Source organism: Pantherophis guttatus, chromosome 10 (assembly GCF_059756535.1).
Source record: "Pantherophis guttatus breed Tessera chromosome 10, ASM5975653v1, whole genome shotgun sequence".
NCBI lineage: Eukaryota > Metazoa > Chordata > Lepidosauria > Squamata > Colubridae > Pantherophis > Pantherophis guttatus.
In genome coordinates, this window is record NC_142072.1 from 19,718,399 (window position 1) to 19,736,157 (window position 17,759).

At 43.8% G+C, this 17,759-nt stretch overlaps 1 protein-coding gene across 1 annotated transcript; it reads left to right on the top strand.

Moving 5' to 3' along the window:
• The first annotated feature begins 681 nt into the window (after positions 1–681).
• On the top strand, positions 682–17,012 carry LOC117663500 (kelch-like protein 31). Its single transcript, XM_087876080.1, has 3 exons — positions 682–1,317; positions 11,618–12,904; positions 14,271–17,012. Exons 2-3 carry the CDS (start codon positions 11,715–11,717, stop codon positions 15,001–15,003), a joined length of 1,923 nt encoding a protein of 640 aa, XP_087732206.1. The 5' UTR covers positions 682–1,317; positions 11,618–11,714; the 3' UTR covers positions 15,004–17,012.
• Positions 17,013–17,759: the final 747 nt, after the last annotated feature.

Here is a 17,759-nt window from a genome sequence, read left to right on the forward strand (position 1 = left end):
CGTTTTCTAGGTCAACAGCAATATGCAAAGCACAAAGAAATTAAAGTCATTTGATACAATACATAAGATGTACAGGAACCCACAGACATTAACTTCTGTTGCCCACGATGGCTTTGATCCAATGCTTTTATAAGATGTTTAGTAATACAAAGGCGGTGTAAAACTGATGACCAGCTTTTGCTGTACCTATGCCGCATGCAGTGTTCCTTGCTAATGGTAAGGATAGTTCTGGACAATTAGCACCGTCTTGTCCATAGGAAACGGAACTTGGATGTTTTGCTCCACGCATGCTCAGATAATACAGTATTTGGGGCAAGTTGGGATCTCTGATCGAGAGCCTATTCTGCAATCCCCAGAATAATTTCAGAGATACATATACTACACTGATACACTTAGAATGCCTTACAACAGCTCTGTAAAGTTACTCATGGTCCTGCAGATGAAGTCAAAAACTGAGAAAGTCATAGCTGAATGGACTCTCCCAAAAAAAAAAAGAAGAAGAGATGTTGAAACAATAAAAACTTTGTGCAGGTGCATAGACATCCATGCATTTATGTAGAGCGGTGTTTGTCAACCTCAACAACTTGAAGATGGGAGGACTTCAACTCCCAGAATTCTCCAGTCAGCACAGCTGGCCGGGAAATTCTGAGAGTTGGAATCCACCCATCTTAACAGCTTGCCTTCAGAAGTTGTGGGAGCTTCATCTCTGAAAGCTTTCAAGAAGAGACTGGGCTGCCATCTGTCAGAAATGATGTAGGGTCTCCTGCTTGGGTGGGGTGGAGTGGGTGGGGTTGGACTAGATAACCTACAAGGTCCCTTCCAACTCTGTTATTGTGTTATCTTCAAGTTGCTGAGGTTGAGAAACTCTGAGAAACTCTTGTCTTTTAGCAAATAAAGAGGGTTGGGGATAAGCACTAGAAAATTAGCTGGCCTCAGGCTCCTGGAGAGCAGATGCTGGAAATGAGAAGGGAAGCAGTTCCTTCTGCAAAGGTTATCCTCCTTCCTTCCCTTCCATCGGTTAGTTCAGCCTAGAGCAGATCAGAGCCTTTTGGATTCTGGAAGCCGAAGGGGACGCTTGGCTCCCCTCTCTTTCCAGCCTTATTAGGCATCTCCCTGCATCACAAACATCCAGCCAGGGGAACAGGGCGATATGAGAAGGACGGTCAGCTGGCCAGGCTGAATTAGGAAAAAAGGGAGGAGGGGCAGGAGCATTGCCACATTTCAGGGCTTCTGCTGGAGCCAGAAGGGTCATCCAGCGCGTGGAGCAGACGGGCATCAGATCTTTTCCCTCTGCTGGGTCATCCCTCCCATTTCCAGGTAAGTTCAAAGACAGTGGAGGTTCTGAGCCCAGCTGATGAATGAATCCAGATGCTCTTTTTTCCATATTCTTTTTTTTTTGCTGGGTGTCGGGAGGGGGCTTCCAGGACTCTTGAGCTGTTACTGAGCAGGTAACAGAAGTCGTTCTGTGAAAGAGGTCTCCGTTGTGAAGGTCTAAAAAAGAGAAAAGTACATGTCAGAACTTAAATGTCATGGCTGAAACCCCACACTTTTCTCTCGATGGTGTTTGTATGTATATCTATACATCTTTATCTATATCAATGGTTCTCAACCTGTGGGTCGTAACCCCTTTCACAGGGGGTCACCTAAGACCATCAGAAAACACATATTTTCAATGGTTTTAGGAATAATTTTATGGTTGGGGGTCACCACAACATGAGGAACTGTATTAAAGGGTCAGGACATTAGGAAGGTTGAGAACCACTGATTTATATATACATGAATACTGTATATATATTTGGCACTATGGCCAAATTGATTAATGGCATATAAAGGCAGAGATCTCTGTAATGGTAGTTTAATACTCTGACGATATCAGCAGATGGCTGACGAAAGCTTAGTAGAATAATTTTTTTTAATTATTTTAAAATTTTAAGTTCCGGAGCTCGCAGAATGTCTGCTTCTTTCTTTACATGTATGTGTGTGTGTGTATGTATGTATGTATGTATGTGTATATATATATATATATATATATATATATATATATATATATATATACACACACACACACACACACACACACACACACACACACACACATATATATATATACACATACACATATACATTATAGACTTTTGAATAGACTATAGAAAAGTCTTTTAAAAGCCCCTGTATATTTTTCACAATAGACACACAAGTCATCTCTCCAGAGACAAAACAAAATATATTTTGGAGAATAGGGGTGGTGAGAGTGTGGTTTATCCACAGGTGGGCAGAGGGGAATGCAAATCTAGAAATTGACTCAACTAGGGGTTAATTTCTGGTCAATCACGCCAGACTTGAAAATGGCCAGGCTGCTTACAACATATCCTAGATTACAGTATGCAGATCTTGGCCTGATCTAACTTCATCTCTTGTGAAGCTAAAGTATCACTTAGCAGTTCTTGGTATCCGTTGACGCAGATCACTATTCCACGAAAGAGGGAGGGGGTAGGTGATCTTGAGCCTGCACTTTAAAAGTTTAGCTTGTGGATTTGACCAAAAAGATTGTCCCTTCCAAAAAAAAAATCTGCATAAAACTCTTTAATCTAATTTGAGAAATTAAATTTTGTTAATTAAAAAAAAAGGGGTGAAGAACAAAGAGAGATACCGTATTTAAGAGTGAATAATTTAGCAAGTTACTTACCTACAATGTGAGCATAGAAAGCAGCAATTACATGTAATGTAGAATTCTTAAATGCTGCTTGATAATTCTGGTGCATGCACAGAATAAATGTGAGGATCCCCAGTATAGGTAGTCCTTGAGTTGCGACAATTGAGCCCAAAATATATGTTGCTAAGTGAGACGTCATAAATATGAACCAGTTGCCAAGCACCCAGATTTTGATCAAGTAACCATGGGGATGTTGCAACGGTTGTAAGTGTGAGAAATGGTCATAAGTCACTTTTTTCAGGGCGGTTGTGACTTTGAATGGTCACTAAATGAACTGTTGTAAGTCAAGGACTACCTATACTGGTATGCAGTTCATTTCAGCCCCAATGTGTATTTCTTGTTACATACCTTGAATCAATTCAATGCTGGAAGAATCTTCTTCAAAAGTTATGGAGTATAATCTACCAGAACTGAGCCTATGCATAATATAGTATTTATACATTATGCCATTTTACTAAATACACAAATATATACAAGTGCATGAATATTTGCAATGATCTGTACAGTAGTTAATCTTCATTAATTGTTTGCGCTGCTGGTAGAGATGGTGCAGCTAGAATAATTGAAAGCTAGGGTGCAAACTTAGAGCATAATCCTACTCCTATTTTCTCCAAAATAACCCCCGTGGAATTTAGACAGCCTTCCTCTTAGCTACATATAGGATAGTAACCTAAATAGACTCCATATGGGCAGAGGTGGGTTTCAGCAGGTTCTGACCATTTCTGGAGAACCGGTAGTGGAAATTTTGAGTAGTTCGGAGAACCGGTAGTAAAAATTCTGACTGGCCCCGCCCCCCATCTATTCTCTGCCTCCCAAATCCCAGCTGATTGGGAGGAAATGGGGATTTTGCAGTATCCTTCCCCTGCCATGCCCAAGCCATGCCCATCAAGCCATATCACACCCACTAAGCCACGCCCACAGAACTGGTAGTAAAAAATTTTGAAACCCAGCACTACATATGGGACACCTGGATTTAATGAGACTTAGAATTGCTTGTTTTCAAAAATCATTGGCTGGAATTCAAGACAAACCCTACCTTGTTAAACAAAAGTTACCTCTCCTTTTCCAAATATGCCATTTTGCTAGCTGAGGAAGAACGATGAAGGACAGAACCTTGGCTGATAACAGCTTTTCCAATTCGATGCCTTCTTTTGGGGGTTGAGTGGGTAGACTGGAACTATCACTCCCCAAATATGAGTAGGCAATTAGGAGTTCCAGCCTGGAGGGCACCATCCTGGAGAAAGGTGCTCCATAAGAACATTTATTTTTGTAGGCTACTACATTTGCACCTTAAGGTAGTCCTCAATTTATGACCATAATTGAGCCCAACATTTCTGTTGCTAAGTGAGACATTTAGGTTTAGTTTATTTATTATTTATTTATTAATTCAACTTGTATACCGCCCTTCTCCCCAAGGGGACTCAGGGTGGTGAACAGCCAAACTTAAAACACATATAATACAAAAGTTAAGAAAAAACTAAAAATAAATCATCGGCATTTCCAATTTAAAATCCCAGATCTGCAAAATCGAAAAGTTCCCAATTTAAAACCCAGAATCAATAAAATCAAAAATTTAAAAATTTTAGTTTAGTTTAGTTTATTTGATTTGTATTTGATTTGTATACCGCCCTACTCCCGAAGGACTCAGGTGAATTTTGCCCCAATTTACGACCTTTCTTGCCACAGTTGTTAAGTGAATCACTGCAGTTGATACTGTAAGTCAGTAACCCGGTTGTTAAGTGAATCTGGCTTCCCCATAGATTTTGCTCATCAGGAGGTCGCAAAAGGGGATCATATGACCTTGGGACACCGCAATGGTCATAACCAGTGGCCAAGCGTCTGAATTTTGATCACATGATCACAGGAATGCTGCAAAGGTCGTAACTTTGAAAAATGGTCATAACTCACATTTTTCAGTGACTTTGGAATTTTGACCGATCGCTAAATGAACTGTTGTAAGTTGAGGACTTCCTGTATATCTCCACCTTAATATATAGCCTACACATTTGGTGAGGAGCAGGATACTTGATGCCCACAAATTAGCCCTTACAGAAATTCATAGTTTAAAATTATAGGTCCATGATGGCGAACCTATGACACGCGTGCCACAAGTGCTACTTGTGGCACGCGGAGTCATATCGGTGGCACGCAAGTGTTGCCCTAGTTCAACTCTGGTGCGCACAGCTGATTTTCAGGCCTTCCGGGCCCACTGGAAGTCGGGAAACAGGCTGTTTCCGGCCTCCAAAGTATGTGTAGGGAAGGCAGTTTTCACCCTCCCCAGGCTCCAAGAAAGCCTCTGTAGCCTGAGGAGGGCAAAAAACAGGTCTACTGGGCCCACTGTGCCATCGTGTGCCAAAAGTGGGGGAAGCGCGGGGCCCTGTACACATGCACGGCGGGGCAGGGCACATTGAATTATGGGTGTGGGCACACATGCACGCAACCCCCTGTACGACCCCCGGTTTTGATTCGCCATCACTGTTATAAGTAGTCCTCAACTTATAACCACAATCGAGCCCAAAATTTCCATTGCTAAGCAAGGCAGTTGGTTAAGTGAGCCGTGCCCTATTTTACCTTATTTGCCAGGGTTAAGCAAATCACTAGTGTTGTTAAGTGAAACATGTGGCCGTTAAGTGAATTTCGTTTCCCCCATTGACTTTGCTTGTCAGAAGCTCCCTACAAAGACTGCAAATGACATTCCCAGGATCCAGGGGACACTGCAACCACGGTAGTTGCCAAACACCCAAAGTTTGATCACATGATTGTGGGGAATGCTGCAATGGTCATAAGTGTGAGAACTGGTCATAAATGACTTTTTTTTCAGTGTTGTAACTTCGAATGGTCATTAAATGAAAGGTTGCAAGTCGAGGACTACCTGTAGAGACAAGATTTACACAATGCACTTATTAAAATAATGCTCGATTATGGCAATGTGGTGTGAAGTCAGCCAATTCAGTGTCTTCGTGTGGTTCAGTGTACATTACCAACTAAGGTTGATAATTCAGTAGCTCATTCATATTTCAGCCTTGTGTGTTACAAGAACACAGCAGGGGTGAAATCCAGCAGATTCTGACAGGTTCTGGAGAACCGGTAACGGAAATTTTGAGTAGTTCGGAGAACCGGTAAATACCACCTCCAGCTGGCCCCAGAGTGGAGTGGGAATGGAGATTTTGCAATATCCTTCCCTCTGGAGTGGGGTGGGAATGGAGATGTTGCAGTATCCTTCCCCTGCCACACCCACCAAGCCACACCACGCCCACCAAGCCACACCACGCCCAAGCCACGCCCACAGAACCGGTAGTAAAAAAATTGGGATTTCACCACTGGAACACAGCCTGTCTTTCTCCCATGTTTTGTTGGTGGAACACAGAGTTTGTGTGTGTTAGTTGGGCATGAACTTACACTAAGCATCTTTTCCACCAGGAATTGCTGTGGTTGAATTCACACGTTGTGCCCTTCACACATTATACTCATCTGTGCTTTAATGATGGTCTATTGAAAAAGCTACATTGATTGGTTTCACCCATCACTCTAAAAACCAAAATCAAATGGATTTCAGCTTAGTGAAGTGCCAATACTGAGCAAAAATGTGGGGCTATCCACTCTGCTTGTTTAAGATGGACATGTTTGTTCCTCCTTGATCCAGGGGTGAAGGGTTACCTTCATTACCAAACGAAGCTTTCCTAAAGTTACTGCTAAATTACCATTTTTGAACAAGCTGCAGTGGTAATAAATATTAAGGTTATGACAAATGTTATAACACGCTGAATTACATCAGATTTAGTTTTTGCTCTGGGTCTTATAATCATGCTGGGATCTAGCCTGAAGTAGACTTTCATGAAGGTATTTAGCAGCTATCCCCACCCCAATCCCTTCGCAGAGTTTCCAATGCCTACCAAATAATTATATGATAAAACCAGATCAAAGAAGCAGAAAGTTCAGGTTTTCCTAAGAAAGGCAGTTGTGCACACACAGGCTCTCTTATTATATTTACCAGGTTTTGAAGACTTAAATGTTACAAGGGTTTGTTCAGCTTACTACTAAGATATGCTGATGGTACACATACAGAATATATTCATTTATCTGGAAATAAATATACCTTCATGGGCTCTTGAAAACATAACGTAGCTTCGATTCCAGCATGCTTCCAAGACCAGAACAAAAACCAAATCTAATTCATTGTGCTACAATTATTTTTCTACGCTTAATTGTTTAAAAATTGCAATTTAGCAATTTTATCCTTATCAAAACACTTTTGACTTCAATGTGCTTGGGTTCACACAAAATAAATTTCGATAGCATCATAGATCAACCCACTTAAACCCATCCACAAGTGTTTTCAGCTTAGCCATTATTATTCAGTTTTCTATATTTACATAATATTGAACTGCTCACACTTGGGTTCACCAACCCCTCTACTGCCTCTAACCAACATTAAAACTAACCAACTTTAGCACAGAATACAAATGCAACCATTGTATCTTAGTGTCAAGTTTCGAGGTTGTATAACCATTCTGGTCCATTATATTATACCATGTTTCTTTTGGCATTATGCAAATTGAGCCATCCAGGTTTGTTAACTATGGATTATGGCTCTCTGTATATTACAGTGTATTTTTCAGGTCATACTATTAGGTAGAAATGGAAAGAGCTACTGTAATTTATCGTATGCTCTCAGAGAAAATACCGGCGTCTCTCACAGCATCCATATTTAAATAGAAACTGCATTTACCCCGTAGACTTATCCAGAGTTAACTAAACCATGGCTTACTCAAAACTGTGTTTGTACACCCTGATTCAAAACTAACTTGGCTTGCTTGTGGTTCAGTCTATATAATCCCAGAAAGAGCAATTATCAACTCTTAAATAAAATTACTAAATGCTATAAAACTCAAGTTTTACAAAACCGATTGACCATTAACTCATTTCAAAAAGAAAAAGCAGCATTATTCAAACAAAATAAAAAAAAAAAAGGTGTTTTAGGCAGGAGAGAAACCAGAACAGGCTCCCATGTGGAAAAGTACAGAAAGGCTCACAAAACCCATTTCAGATGGTGGTGAGATACCAAGCAGCTCTTACCAAACCCTCCTAGGAACTAGAGATCTTCCACCTTTCCCAAATTTCAACAGAGCCCGTTGAAATGCCTGCTAAATACTACCACAGTCACATGGCCTGAACAAATAGCTTCTGGCAATTAGAGTTGAAAACCCAGGTGTAGCCTTCCAACAGTCTTCAAGGGTGGCCCCAACTAAATTCTATGTCATTATCCCAATCTGGGTTTCATCAAAGAAGTGTGTTTTGCCTCGGGCAAATCAAAGCCAAGACTGACACCTTCACAATACCTGGGACCAAACACCTTCCTACCCGGCCATGGGTGCAGTCTATCCTTCTAGCAGCAGAGGGAAGCTCCATTCTGCATATCTGGAGGGAGTGATAAATATTAACACCTGCCAATGCCTGTGCCTCACCTTTCCCTTAAAGCAGTGTTTCTCAACCTTGGTAGCTTGAAGATGGGTGGACTTCAACTCCCAGAATCCCCCAGCCAGCGCTGCTGGCTGGGGGATTCTGGGAATTGAAGTCCACCCTCTTCAAGCTACCAAGGTTGAGAAACACTGTCTTAAAGACATAGCTGCAAAGAAAAGTAGCAAACATTGGCAATCCTGGCCTGGAAAGGCAACAGGGATTTACTTCTTGTCCTTTCATCCACCCCATCCTATTCTAAGAATGACGGATTGCTTAACCTTCCAGAAACTTGATCTTTATGTCTAGCTCGGAGGTGGGGAATGTGAGGCCCCAGCTACTTGGCTATTTCTGTCCTGCTACAAACAGGTCTGTTACCCAGTAGCTCAGCAATCTCATCCCCTTTGCTCAGGAGGGGAGGAGGACATGAACAGCTGGGGACGCCATCAGGCCAATGTTCCTCTGTAGAAGGCAGGATTCCCGACATGCTTTGTTTGGGACCAAATGCAGCTTGTCCAAGACGTAGAAGACTGAGATAAACCCAGCCGGTATCAGCCTTCCCAGGTAGAGCAGGCAGGAAACATGACCGGTAATTCTACTTTATTGGAAAGCTACATCAACAGGATCTTGGAAGTCTAAAAAATACAATTCTGCTGTTATCTTATTTACTGTCAGAGAAACAAGGGAGAGGCTCTTATCCCACCCACTATCCAGAGGCAGGCTATGGAAGGGGTCACCAACCTTTTGGACCTCAGGGACCATTAAATTCATAATTTTAAATCCCGTAGACCACTATTTATTGGTTCAATTTATATTTATTGGTTCAATTTATATTTATTGGTTCAATTTATATGCCGCCCTTCTCTGGAGACTCAGGGCGGTTTACAATGCGTTAAGCAATAGCCTTCATACTTTTGTATATACCTGGTTAATAGGGCTTTCGCCACCACCCAAGCAGTGTTCTTTTTTATACAAAGTCAGGTTATTGCCCCCACAATCCGGGTCCTCATTTTACCTACCTCGAAAGGATGGAAGGCTGAGTCACCCTTGAGCCTGGTGAGATTTGAACTTGCAGTAATTGCAGGCAGCTGGTAACTAATATGATTTCTTAATGACCGACTGGGTGGAAGTAGCTAGGTGGTCATGTGACTGGGTGGGCATGGCCAACTCGATGTCACTCATATCGAGGGGTGCCTCGCCGGTCTCTACTCGCCCCTCCTCTCCCGGGCACTCCTCGCCTGCCTATCCGGGCTTCTTAGAGCCCCAACAGGACGCAGTTGTTGGAGCTAAGCAGCCACTACAAGAAAGAGTTGGCAAAACAGCTCAGTTCAAATTGGATCTGAATGAGAAGGAGGCTCAGCAGAAGCACCTCAACTGAGGACTACCAGCATAGTCTTTCCAAGCAGAGGAAAGACCTGTGGGAGTGCAAGGCCAGATACCAGCACCTGGAGGCTCAGCGGGCTGAGATGGTCAGCCATTTCCAGGCCATGATGCAGTCCCACTGGAACGAGGCCCTCCACTCTTCGCCACCAGCAGCGCTTCCCTCCAGCCTTCGCCCAAAGCCCCACACCAGAAAGCTGAGGCAGACCCCAAGTTGGAATTTCTGCCCCCCTCCGATCTGCATAAAAAGACCCTGATGCAGGAGACTCTCTGCACTAACACAAGCATTCATTGCATGTATCTGACCCAAGGGGATAGTTTGAGGACCCCTGATCTAATGCAATATAAAAAATGCAAATAATTTTTCTGTGGACCACCAAAATTTTCTTGCGGACTGCCAATGGTCCACAGACCACCAGTTGGTGACCGCTGGGCTATGGTGTCTCTTATCTGATGGTTCCCTTGGCAGCATTTCTTCTCCCTTTTTTCAAGGTCTTGACTACTATCATCACAGCTGGTTTGCATTAATAGGTGCAAACCATATTAGATAACTAGTGTATTATATAACATTCCCAGATTTTTGTGAATTTTGGATTAATGTGAACACTGATTTGTGGTTCAGTTAACCAGGATAAGAGTACATGCAATGTGCAAACTTTGCTGATTATCAATGGGGGAGTGCATTTAAAAAGGACACTGAAAGTAGACATGGCTGTTTTAATAAGATGGAGAGATGCTGCATTCATACTCCTGTATGTTATGAAGCACCTCTTCTGAACTGAACCAAAAGCAAGCAAAAAATGATATGTTGTGACAATTCTTTCCCAGATTCAAAAATTTAATATAGATAGCCTTTTCCACTTCCCACTCCAGATGTTTGGTACAAGACTTCCTGTCTCAAAATTCCCAGGTTTGAATAGGAAGGCTGGAAATTCTGGGTGCCACTGTCAGAGGAGGACATTAGTGCATGCATTCAGCAGCTGTGTAGCTGCCAATTAATTGCCAAGTTGCTGCTGGGTTGTGAAATTAACTCATAAGATCCTGAGCAGCTCAAGACCGAATTCTCTTTAAGGAATCTCTTATTTTTGTAAATGTCCACCTTGCTTGTTTAATTTATTAGCTGCCTATCTTGCCACATGGTAATTCTGGGTGTCTTACAAAATTAAAAGATAAAAGTGTATAATATATAATAGCATAAATACAAAACTATAAAATTAGCCTAGCTAAAAAGATAGGGAGAAGGAATATGATGAGAGAGGGAAGAGCTGGGGTTTCTGGCTAATCTATCAACCATCCCCAAGATGAAGCCCCTCCAGTGGTGGGATTCAAATTCTTTTACTACAGGTTCTGTGGGTGTGCCCTGGTGGGCGTGGCTTGGCTTGGTGGGTGTGACTTGGTGGGCATGGCAGGGAAAGGATACTGCAAAATCCCTATTTCCTCCCAATCAGCTGAGACTCAGGAGGCAGAGAATAGATGGGGGCGGGGCCAGCCAGAGGTGGTGTTTACCGGTTCTCCGAACTACTCAAAATTTCCGCTACTGATTCTCCAGAACTGGTCAGAACCTGCTGAAACCCAACTCTCAGCCCTTCCCTTGGAGCCCCAAGCCAACTGGCCTACTCAGGTCTTTAAGCTCTTATGGATGGTCAGGTGGGTTGGAGCTGACCTCACTTGGGGGGGATGGGAGGTATTCCAGAGCAGGGGTCTCCAATCTTGGCAACTTTAAGACTTGTGGACTTCAACTCCTAGAATTCTGGGAGTTGGAAGTCCACAAGTCTTAAAGTTGCCAAGGCTGGAGACCCCTGTTCAAGAAGGTAGGTGCAAAGGCAGAGAAGGCCCTTCTCCTGGACCCCACCTTGCCAGAATTCCCTTGCCAATGGGGCCCACAGCATGTCTCCTCTGCCAGCACAGCTGGGGCAGGGTAATGGCATGAGCCAGTCCTTCAAGTAACTTGGACCCAGGCTGCAAAGAGCCTTAAAGGTAGCTATCAACACTTAACTCTATGTTCTGCTTTGATTTTTGTTTATGAAAATGCACAATAATATTGTCATTAATAAACCACTCTTGCAGGGTGCAGGTTGGAGAAGGCTGGCATAGGCCAGGTAGGATGTGTCTTCCTTGACCAAGCAGCTTCTTGATATCATCTCACAGGCCACCCTTCGCCCCAATGGCCCCCAAGAAGAAAAGCTCCAAAAAGAGCAAGCCGGCGAAGAGAGACACTCCTGTTAATGTCACCTTAGCCGAAGATCCTTCTCTTGACATTGACCAACATCATCAACTGGACAGTTTGTTTGAAAACGGTTCTGATGGCTTCCTTTGCACTGCCACGGAAGTTACCAATCCTAGCCATGGCACCAACATGCTGATGGAGATGAGCTCCCTGCAGCAGGAGCGCTTCCTTTGCGATCTCACAATTGCTACCAAAACCAAATCGTTCAGAGTTCATAAACTGGTGATGTCCTCCTGCAGTGAATATTTCAAAAACCAGCTGAAAAAGGACCCCAACCTTCAGCAAGTGGTCCTCGGTGACATCTCCTCCTTGGGCCTGGCCACCATCATCTCCTACGCGTACACGGGAAAGTTGAGTCTTTCCCTGTACACCATCGGCAGCACCATTTCCACTGCCAGCCACCTGCAGATGTATGCGCTGCTCAACATGTGCTCGGATTTCCTCATCCAGGAGATGAATGTGGAAAACTGGATGTATATTGCCAATATGGCAGACACATACAATCTCGGTCGGATTAAAGATGCTGCCAGGAGGTTCATCCGGGAACATTTCCTAGAGTTCTCGGATACCGAGCAGTTTTTGAAACTCACCTTTGAACATTTGAACGAATTGCTGATGGATGACAATCTGGAGTTCCCTAGTGAGGTGACGGTCTTCCAGATTGCCATGAAATGGCTTGAGTTTGATGCCAAGAGGATCAAGTATGGGGCAGATCTCCTGAAGAACGTGCGGTTCGGCACGATCCCGGCTCATGACTTGATCAATTATGTCCAACCTGTTCCATGTATGATGCAGAACCCAGAATGTCACAGACTTCTGGTAGATGCCATGAATTACCATTTGCTTCCTTATCAGCAAAATGAGCTTCAGTCCCGAAGAACCAAAATTCGAGGAAGCCAGAAGGTGCTGTTGACAGTTGGTGGCCGGCCATGTTCTGCGGAGAAGGCCCTCAGCAAAGATGTGAGCTACAGAGATCAAGAAGGGAACTGGAATAAGCTGACGGAGATGCCCACCAAATGCTTCAACCAATGTGTTGCCGTCATGGACAGCTTCCTTTATGTGGCAGGCGGTGAAGATCAAAACGACGCCCGGAACCAAGCAAAACATGCCATTAGCAATTTATGCAGGTAATAAAAATACAAAAGTGAGATCTTTTGGAACAGCAAAAGAGGTTTAATATGGGAAGCTGATTGAATACTGGGCCAGATCATTGTTCCATCTTATGTCATTCTGTTTACTTTTGGAAGTGCCTTTTCCTAACAATCTCCAAGCAAGAATGTGTTTTTTCCAGGTCTGGTACCCTGTTTCCCCTAAAATAAGACATTAACTGATAATAAGTCCAATTGGGCTTTTGAGCCCATGCACTAAAATAAGCCCACCCTGAAAATAAGCCCTCCCCCAAAATATTTAAACACATGCACAGCCGGTCCCCGCCATTTCCTCTGGTTTCCTCCATGTGCCCCAAAATAATAAGGCCAAGCGCCTATTTCAGGGTTCAAAAAAATATAAGACAGGGTCTTATTTTCGGGGAAACACAGTACTGCTGCTATAAGTTAGGAGACTCGATATTCTGATGCTTCCTTTTAAGACCTGCATGAGTTTTGCCCCATTTTACGACCTTTCTTGTCACAGTTGTTAAGTGAATCACTGCAGTTGTTAAGATAGTAACACAGTTATTAAGTGAATCAATTGTGGAGCTGACCAGGAACAGGGAGCCGCAGCAGAGGGATGAAAGAGCCACATGTGGCTCCAGAGCCACAGGTTGCTGACCCCTGGTTTAAACAATATTTGAATATAGCCATTGGAATAGACTTTGCTCTGACTTTAAAAGCCCAGAGAATTTTAAAGATATGTTAAAGAAATCTTTCAAGGCCTCTAGTGAGGCATTGATTAAAACAAGAAACTTTGCCCTAGATCTCTGTTCCCCAGTGTTGGCAACTATCAAGTGTGTGGACTTCAAATCCCAGAATTCCACAGCCAACAGGGTGATGGGTGAGAATTGTGAGAGTTGAAGTCCTCACAATTGAGAAACACTGATCAAGACAGTGATTCTCAATCTTAGCCGACTGAAGATGTGTAGACTTCAGTTCCCAGAATTCCCCAGCCAGTATAGCTTCAATAGGAGTTGAAGTCCACGCATCTTCAACCTCCTAAGATTGAGAATCACTAGTCTTGATGCTACTCTGGTGCCTTGCTTTCCTGATTCCTAATGCATTGGGCTGAATTTATATTTTGCATCCAGATGTGTCTGGGAGGGAAGACAAATCAAATGGCTGCCTTCAACCATGCAACTGAAGCTCAGCCCCTTTTCAGGTGCATTACAACACACATCAACACAGTTGTTCTGTATTGACTTTTTTAGCGCTGCGTCCCTTCCAAATTCTGGCATCAGTGCTCTCCTCCTAAAGCCAGGCTCCTGTGCCAAGTCTCATGGTTAAAGTCCCCAAATGATACCACCAAATCCTCAAGAACAATCCTTCTCTTTCTCCGCAGGTACGATCCACGGTTCGGCACTTGGCTACACTTGGCTAACATGACCCACAAAAGGACTCACTTCAGCCTCAGTGCTTTCAATGGGCACCTCTATGCCGTCGGAGGCCGCAACGCAAAAGGCACCTTGGTCTCTATCGAATGCTACATCCCTTCGGCCAACAGCTGGCAACCCAAAGCCAACATGGAGCTGCCACGCTGCTGCCATGCCAGCGTGGTCATCGACGGGAAGATCTTGCTGACCGGAGGCTATGTGAACAATGCTTACTCCCGGACCGTCTGCAGCTACGACCCTACCCTGGATTCTTGGCGGGACTGTAGCTGGCTGAGCAGCCCTCGAGGTTGGCACTGTGCTGCAACGTTGGCCAACCGGGCCTATGTTCTGGGGGGTAGCCAGCTGGGCCCCCGTGGGGAGAGGGTCGACGTCATTCCAGTGGAGTGCTATAACCCCTCCACTAACCAGTGGAGCTTCATGGCTCCCTTGACCACCGGCCTGAGCATGGCAGGGGTGGCTACTCTCAGCGGGCAAATCCTCCTCGTTGGGGGATGGAACGAAAGTGGGAAAAAATACCAGAAGACGATTCATGCCTTCAACCCCGATCTGAACGAATGGACCGAGGAAGGGGAGCTTTTGGAAGGCACCGTGGGGGTGTCCTGCTGCACCATTGCTCTTCCTCATGCGAACACCCGGAGCTCCAGAGCTAGTTCGGTGGCCTCGGCCTCTGTGAGCATGTAAACGGAGCTGGATGAGATGGAAATTTGGGTTCTGGTGGCTTGCAGAATCAGGGAGCTTCACAGGAAAGGTTGAGTTTGCTGAAGAGAGTTCTCATTGCACAGGTTGTTGTGAGTTTGTGGTTCATGTCCCAATAATAACACATTTTTTGATGCTCAGATTTACCTGTAGACCTTTTCACATAACTCCTTTGGGGAACTGAAAACTCAAACATGTCCAGACCTGATTCATCAGACGTTAATGTGCTTCAGTTCTGCAAGCGAGCCTCTCTTCCTCATTATACAATCTGAAGTTTTCACCCCCTCCGCCCAAAACTAGACCCTAATTTTAAAGGATTGGGAAGCCTTTGGGGGGGGGAGGGGCTGTTTTCAATGAATTTGGTGGCCAGTTTTTTGGACCCCTCAGCCCTTAATTAAAGGTCAGCTACATTGTGTTTTGTTTGAAGTAGTCTAGTCATCTAGTACTCTACGATTCTTCATAATGAATCGTAACCACCACAGGCTGGAAGGGATCCTGGACATCTTCTAGTCCAACCCTCTGCTTGTCCAATCTCTTCTTGAAAACCCTCCAAGCAATGGAGCACCCACAACTCTTGAGAGGCAAACTGTTCCACTGATTAATTGTTCTGTCAGGAAATTCCTCCTTAGTTCCAGGTTGGTTCTCCCTCAGGTGAGCTTCCACCCATTGCTTCTTGTCCTGCCCTCAGATGCTATGGAAAATAAATCCCCCTCTTCCCTGTGGCAGCCATTCAAGTGTAGGAAGAAATATCCTTCTGGGTTCTGCTCAGGGAAAAAGACACTGGAAACATGGAGACTGCTTGGAAAGATGGTTTAATGGAGGACAGGATCACATGGCTTGAGTTCCTGAACAGAAAAGGGGCCGAGATGCTCTGAGTCCCTTAGTTTTATGCCCTCTCTGGCTTTGAACTTCCTGGGGCCCAGAAAGAGTATTCTGATTAGTTGTCAGACTCCCAGGGGGTGGGGGTCTTAGCTAGCCTTGCTGGCTGATTAAATCTTCCCAGGTGTCATGTGGTGAGTTTCGTCCTAGATGGGTCCCATTGTCTTGCAGATGAGGTCCATTGACAAAGATTGAGTTTCTGCCTCTGGCCCATTAACAAAAGGGTGGGGGCAGGAAGGTGGGAGCTGCTGTCTTTAAAAACATGCTTCTCCATTTCTCATACAGGGAAACATAATATTCTGCCTTTTTAATATTTCCCAAAATATTTCACTCTTCCAGGAAAGGGGTGGGTGCTAACCTCCTACACAAGTATTGGAAGACTTATTTTGTCTCCCCTAAGCCTTTTTTAAGCCCAAATATCTAGTTCCCTTAGCCGTTTATCATCATGGTCTAGCCTCCAAGCCTCTTATCATCTTTGTGGTTTTTCCCTGCACTCTTTTTAGGGCCCGGCGTCTTTCTTGTATGGATCAGCTCTCCTGGGAAATGCTCTATTCCATGAAAAAAATTACCAGTTTGCTCCTTCATGTGTGTTCACACAACTTCTAAACCCCTCTAGGCAGTTAGGAATGCACACCACCGTCATCCCAGTGACGTGGCTCACCGACATGTTTGCTGCCAAACCTGTTATCCAGATAAGAGGTGCTATTGTTCTGTATAGCAGGAACCAGATTTCAACCCTAAATTTAGCCGTATCTTTATTCACCTAGTCTCCTTAACCCGATCAAGCCACGAGCTTGCAAATACTTAAGTATGGTCAGGATTAGCTTGGTTAAATTTCTTGCAGTTAGCTCATTTGGCTATTTTATGGATCAATGTCATTTGCAAGCCCAGAATAGCTGATTTGGGATGTTTTGAATCTCTCGTCGTGTTGACTAGAAATGACTAATATCCTGAATGAGGTGTTGAAGTAAACCACAAACCACAGATAAAGAGCTGAAGAAAATAAAGCTCGGAGTGGATTCTCATTAACCAAGTAGAGAAGTTTGATGTCATGTGAATATTCCCAGCCTCCTTTATTTGCTTCTATACATGATTAAAGTAAGAATTACTCTTTATTTCTACTTTTTGGTAAACTACGGATCCCAGCAACCTCAACCACATGGCCACTAATGAGACAGGTTGAGTTGTATTTTAAGGACATCTGGAGGGCCATTAGATTTCCCACCTGGTCTAAGAGAAACAATGCTTCAAATACGAGCACCGGTTTCTATGTGGGACCGTACTAAACTATGAAGAACTATTGTTCATTTCTCCAGTAGTCAGTTGGGACACTTTTGCTCTACCCCATTGCCTCTAAAGATACGCCAAACATGCGTATGGGCCAGCTTGATGGGGGATGATGGGAGGATTGCATGGGTTTTAAATCACACAGTAAACAGTTCAAACAAAGGGTTTAACAGGATAGGTGAACTTGGTTTAGGGCTCGAAAATGTCTTCCAGTCCTTAATTTGGGGTGGGGTGGATAATGGTGACTAGATGTATACATCACTTGATTTGGACTTTACTGAATAAGCGATTACGGGCTGGATTCACTTAATACTATGAAGCTAAAACTTGATTACACATGCATTAGTGACATTTCTCTAACCAGCATTATGTGTTTATATCTTTATTATTTGTAGAAATACCTCAAGGTGGCAAACCCTAATGCCTTAACCGCTACACCAAAGTAGCTCCATTTACCATCCTTTATGGGGGCAATTGTGATGGTATCGGTGCAAGAATTTACAAAAAGTAATGCTAAGTATTGGCATAATAATCAGAGGCAAATATTAAGGAATAAGACCAGGAAAAAAAAAAAG

Coding starts and splice junctions, on each gene's coding strand:
- LOC117663500 (XM_087876080.1), top strand. CDS start 11,715: ATGGCCCCCAAGAAGAAAAGCTCCAAAAAGAGCAAGCCGGCGAAGAGA. Junction 12,905..14,270: donor GCCATTAGCAATTTATGCAG/GTAATAAAAATA, acceptor CTTTCTCCGCAG/GTACGATCCACGGTTCGGCA.